General features: G+C 48.3%; 1 protein-coding gene across 1 annotated transcript in view; it reads right to left on the bottom strand.

Moving 5' to 3' along the window:
* The window catches only part of TSPAN2 (tetraspanin 2), a 60,120-nt gene that overhangs the window by 14,286 nt on the left and 40,076 nt on the right, over positions 1-5,758 (bottom strand). Inside the window, exons 5-6 of the mRNA XM_004714856.2 lie at positions 5,529-5,627; positions 3,523-3,594 (exon numbers count right to left, since the gene is read on the bottom strand). Of these exons, the coding sequence (XP_004714913.1) occupies positions 3,523-3,594; positions 5,529-5,627 (171 nt within the window). The remainder of the gene's footprint in view (positions 1-3,522; positions 3,595-5,528; positions 5,628-5,758) is intronic.

The following is a 5,758-nucleotide window of genomic DNA, read 5'->3' as shown; positions in this document are numbered from 1 at the left end:
ATTTCCTCCACATGGGACACCCACTCAAGTTTGTTTGTTGACGGGACTCCTGCTCACCCATCACAGTTCATCCTAAGAACCATGTCAGGTGTGCTGCTCATGAGCCCTGGACGCTCATGCAGCTGGTTGAGTCTAACATGCTCCCTCCAGTGAAGCCTTTACTCAACCCGTGGGATGCTGATGGCTGCTCTGCCTGTCTTACCAGCCAGACGGTGGACACCTCGAGGGCAGTGGCAGAAGCTTCAGGAAGACTCAATACACATTCAGTGGATGATTCAAGGCACAGTTAAAATCTCTTCCACTCCTCAAATTCAAATGCTTTGGTGTGTCTCTATCATTGTCCCCACATTCTCATATTTCATTCCTTCTTTCCCCCACTGTCCTTGTGTTTTTCCCAACCACTTCACTCAACTCTCTGGCAAAGGTCACCGATGATCTCCTAAGCCACAAGGCAACAATCTATCTTTAGTCACCATGGATCTGACCTTGTCCAGAATTTGACTTGATGGACAACCATCTCTGTCCTTGGCTTCTGACACGTCCCTCTCCTGGGAATCTTCCCGGACTCTTTGACTTCTTCACTTCACTGTCTTGTCCGCTCACATCTTTTCATGCCCGGATTTTTGTTGTCATTGAGTAGATGCGCAGCAAAATGCATACGAATTCAACCACGTCTATTTACAACTCTGGGACGTGGATGATGTTGTGCACCCACTCTTTCTCTCTTGTTCGGGGTGTGCCTCGACTCTGGGAACATGGACTCACCGCCCCCACAGGTTCCCTTCTCAGCATTGGCATTGCTGTTGTCACTTTGCCTCCATGGGGGTAGTTTTTAAAAGAGATCAAGGTGGACAATCTTTCGGGGTTACGTTAAACTATTGCATGGTTTAAGAAGACTTCAGGGGGTATTTTGGGTTGAAGGTTTAAGTACTAATAGTTTCAGGGTTCATCCAGGATCCAAGGCTCCAAGAAAGGCTAGAGTCCATGAGTTTTGTAATTCTGCGCTAGATTTCCTCCCTACTCATCAGGATTCTTTGAAAGAATCTTCTATCAAAATGTTCAGTAAAGGGAGCCAGACACTAGCCAATTCTGGTTTCAGGGCAAAGGACGTGGTTGTCCATAAAGGCAAAGAGCTGCACATTGCATATCTTTCTCCTGTATATGTCTTTGTTACTCCAGGAGAAGAGAGACACAATTACTGTGTGTTGGACGACTGCTTGCAAGCATTAAAGACCCCAGGCACTATTCAGTAAATTAGGAGGTAAAGCAGAAATACTAAACACATTATTATACCAATAAAATAGGACATCCTATGACACCATACCTTAAACTTCCAAACCAAGGAGCCAAATCCTATGAGGTGTTTTAGCTGTCTATAAATAGCCTTAAGAGCCACTCTTTTCCTCTCCCTGTTATTGTAAATCTATTACACTCTTGCCAATTCAACTTTTTACAGGTGATCAGCTTATCGACAGCAACTTTCATAATTGGCTGTGCAATCCTACACTTAATCGATGTGATTTTCCCATCATTCTTAGCACTTATTTTCCCTTCCTTCCTACCTCTTGTAGCTACTAATAAATGCTGTTCTCTGTACATTTGTCTTATCTTCTTATTTAAGTGAGGTCATACAATAGTTATCTTTTAAAAAAATAATTTTATTGGGAGCTCTTACAGATGTTGTCACAATTCATAATTCAATCAGATCAAGCATAATTGTATCATTGCTGCCACCATCAGTTTCAAAACAGTTGCTTTCTTCTTGAACTCCTTGATATCAGCTCCCCTTTATCCCCTCCCTCCCTCGCCCTAACCCAAGAGTGCTTATTGTTATGTTATATATTATTATTATTTTCCATGTCTTACACCGCCTAAGATATCCATTCACCTACAATTCTATTGTTCATTCCCCTGGAGTGGGATTATAATCTTTGCTATCAGCTCCTCCTTCCCCCCTTCCTGCGCCTCTCTTCTCCTACTCTCAGGGAATCATTACTCCCATTACTGTTTCTGAAGGGTTATCTATCTAATAGTTATCTTTCTGTGACTGCCTTATTTCACTCAACATAATGTCTGAAATCCATATTGTGTTTATTTTTCCTACTGGTTGAGCAGTAGTCCATAGTCTTGCACTGACTTCTTATCCTTAGCCTACACCTTAAATAAAAATGTCTTTGGCCTGTCTCTATCCTTTTCCCACACAGGCTCCTGGATGTTCTCATTCACTCCTATGACTCCAACTTCCACCAATGTGCTGGGGTGCCTACACGGGTGTCATCAGCTCAACTACTTCTCAGTCCTGCAGGCACCGCAAGTGTAATCTTTACCCAAACGGAAACTGTCATCTGCCCACAGGATGTGCACCTTGCCTCTATTTCCCTCTCTCAGTGGAGAGAACCTCGACCCAGCTAGCCACCCCAGCAGAAATCTGGAACTTTTGATCTCCACCCTTTCACGCCCAGCTGATACTCAGTAAGTCACTCCGGTCGATGGATTCTATCTTTTGAACCTATTGCTTCTGCTCCATCCCGACTATCTGTGACTTGCTTGTGTCCCCTAGCTTCTGTTACCAGGAAGATCAAAAGTGTCACTTAGGCAGTCTTCCATACGTCCACTCCACTTCTCTCATCAACCAGCCTGAGTGGTGTCGTGGCGTGCTGTGAGTCACCCTGATTCACGGTGACCCGCTCTCTCTGTGTCGGGGTAGAATCGCCCTGTCTGGGCGTCTCGGGGGCCGTGCTGGCAGATGACTAGGTCTGTCTTGCCTGGAACTGCTGTTGGGTTCAACTGCTGACCTTTTCATTAATGGTCTATTGCTTGACAATTGTGCCGCCTGAGCAGTCTTACTAAAATGCAAAATTGTTCAATTTAATCCCATGCTGGATGCAATGGCTCCCCCAGACCTCCAGGTATAAGATCGAGCTTTGCTCACCTCACTATAAGCATCACTTGCTATTCCCTTGCAGCCCTGGAGTTTTGGACCACCAGGCTTCGCTTGCTGCTGCTTTCTGGCCTGGACTGACCTTCTCATGTCAAATCTGGGTTCCAGGATCCCCTCCTGCACAAAGCCTTTCTAACTCCACTGTGTCTCCATTGTAGAGACATTTGTTGTAGCTCCCTTGACCACTCTGTGAGGCTGTGGAGGGCGTCTTTTGCATCTTTGAGTTGTGAGATGCTAGCACAGTGCCTGGCACATAGTATTTGCCAAGGGAAGCATGCGTCCGGGCTGTGACTCGCATGGAGAGAGGTGAGGGAAATATGCTCGGCATGCACAACCCTGGCGAGTCTAATTCAGGTCATAAACACGTTGCCTCATTGCTGGCAAGTCAACCCACCATCGTTCCCCGGAATTCGAGGAGATTAGGACTCATCATTACGTTGCTTATTTTATGTCAATAAAGCCAAGCCACAGACGCCTTCTAGGCGGTCGGAGGTTGGCCCTGGGCCTCCCTCTCTCCACCTCGGTGGGCAAGTACCACTTTCCACTACTTAGAGGCCAGGAAGCCTGGTCGTGATGCTTACCTTGTGTCCTAGAAGCTCCTTGGGGCACGTGGGTTGGACCTGTTCAGAGCTCTCTTTCCCACAGCACTGAAACTAGAGTCAGAAAGGAGAGTTTAGGAGTCTGGAGGTGACTGCCAATGACGAGGTGGCTGAGCTGACCCAGTGGCTAGGAAGCCCAGGCACAGCAACACAGACTGGCATGTCTGCAAAGCGCGAGGGATCACATAATTGCGTTGGCAAACCAAGAGAATGACTTCTCTGAACTTGTCTGGATTTTAGGACAGGAAGTGACTCAAGGCAACCCAAACAAGGCGGGAGGCTAATTGACAATGTCTGTGTAAACTGCTGCTGCTCTTTAGACAGGAATTGGAGACTTAGGGCCCTTTCTTTCTGACGGGGAAGAAGTTAACCTGCAGGGTAGCTTACGTTTTATGAGCTTCAGGAAGGGCTCATGAACTGGGGACAGTCTGGGAAGGGGAAGTGGCCACCGTTTAAGTCCCAGGGGCCAGGAGACCAGAGTTTGGAGACTGGCCAGCAAACAGGTGGCCCGCCTAGGGGCTGGCCCTTTAAACACAAAGGAACCTTCCTGCTTGGATGCCCTGGGGGCAGCTGAGGCCAAACAGTGGAGATGCTTGGCAGCCACCCCAGCAGCCCTTCCGAGACATTCCCGTCACAAGAACTGGATACCTGGAAACACTTGGCCCCACAGAAAGCTCCTAAGGACTTCTCCATGTCCCAGTCACTGCTGACTCAGAGCGACCTGAGGCACGCGCAGAACTGCCCCAAAGGGGTGTCAGGGCTGTGCTTTTGACAGAGGCACTTAGCTCGAGGCTCTGAAACTGTTGACTGGCAGAGCCACCGTGGTGACGAGCTTTTCTGACTGGCAGGGAACAGTTGTGTCTGTCACACCCCAGCCCTCCCGTAAACCCACGCCCCCAACCCGCTGCCACCCAGTGGATGCGACATCCCACCGACCGTGGGGTTTCTCAGACAGTAGATCTTTGTTGGAGCGGATGGTGGGTTTGAACAGCTGACTTTGGGGGTAGCAGTACGACGCTGAACCCTAAGCACCATCCGGGCTTCTTCGCGAACCTGGTATTTGTCGAAGAGAAAGTGACCACAGCTATCTTGGTTTGATGTGGGGATTTTCGTGGGCTAGAAAACCTGCTACCAGTTTCTCTCCGACAAATATTCTGTTTTAAGAAATCCCCGATCAAAATGAATCTGTCAACAGCTTTTCTTTCGGCCAAAGTGGCAAATCCTTTCTTTCTTGCTCAAGGTCAGGCTTCCTGCATTTGAATTTTAAAAGACATGGCTGGGTGCAGGGCCAGAGCCCATCTTGTAGCCTGCAACCAGCTGGTCTCTGAAAGGGGACCCCTGCGGGTGGATGCTGACGCAGCCCGACCCTGTAGGATGGCGCGGCCTTGCTTCACTGGGCTTCGGAGACTGTGAACCAGCCTCTCATGGAGTTCGAACCGCTGACCTTATGTCAAGCATGTTGATTGACTCTGGTATTTCTCTCTCTTCTTGGCTTTCCTTGTGAGCCTCATTGGACCTAGTTCCTTTGAGCTGTTTGCTTTGCTCTGGGATCTAAATGGTTTTCCTGCAGGCAGACAGGACAACTGCTTAGAACCTTGGTTTTCAATCTCCCTAATGCCGCGAACTTTTAACATAGGTCGCAACCCCCAGGTTGAGAACCGCTGGCTTAGAAGAAGCCTCCCATCCGGATTCCATTGTGTTTTGGTTGTTTCCTTCCTTTAGGTTGCCTTCTCTCTATTCTTGATCATGCTCCTTTCACGGTTTGGGGCGCCATCCCGGCCTCCCCGTCCGGGTCTGAGCGCCGGCCCGTCTCTCCTAGGGCTCAGCGCCTGCTGCACACCGTGGCGGCTCTCACGATGGTGAAAACATGGCGCTGCTCAGCGGCACTCAATTTATGTCGATTCATGGTCAAGGTGATTAGAGAGAGCCTGCCTCGTGCGTAATCTTTAAAGGAGGTGGGGCTTTAAGGAAGAAGCAGCGTCACTTACTGTGGAGTGGAAGGTAATGAGGGTCCCGTTTCCCTTTCCTCTGTCTCTAAAGTAATCGTTATAAGCCTCTTCATACATGGTCTGGACGTGTCGTATCGCCTGGAAAAAATACCAGGGGATGCACTGAGTGGGAACTTTATTTAGTTATTTTTTTTTAAACATTTTATTAGGGGCTCATACAACTGTTATCCCAATCCATACACACATCAATTGTGTAAAGCGTATTTGTA

This window comes from Echinops telfairi, unplaced genomic scaffold (genome assembly GCF_000313985.2).
Source record: "Echinops telfairi isolate 266 unplaced genomic scaffold, ASM31398v2 ScPeMD7_7466;HRSCAF=8504, whole genome shotgun sequence".
Classification (NCBI taxonomy): domain Eukaryota; kingdom Metazoa; phylum Chordata; class Mammalia; order Afrosoricida; family Tenrecidae; genus Echinops; species Echinops telfairi.
This window is presented reverse-complemented; position numbering and strand designations above follow the sequence as displayed.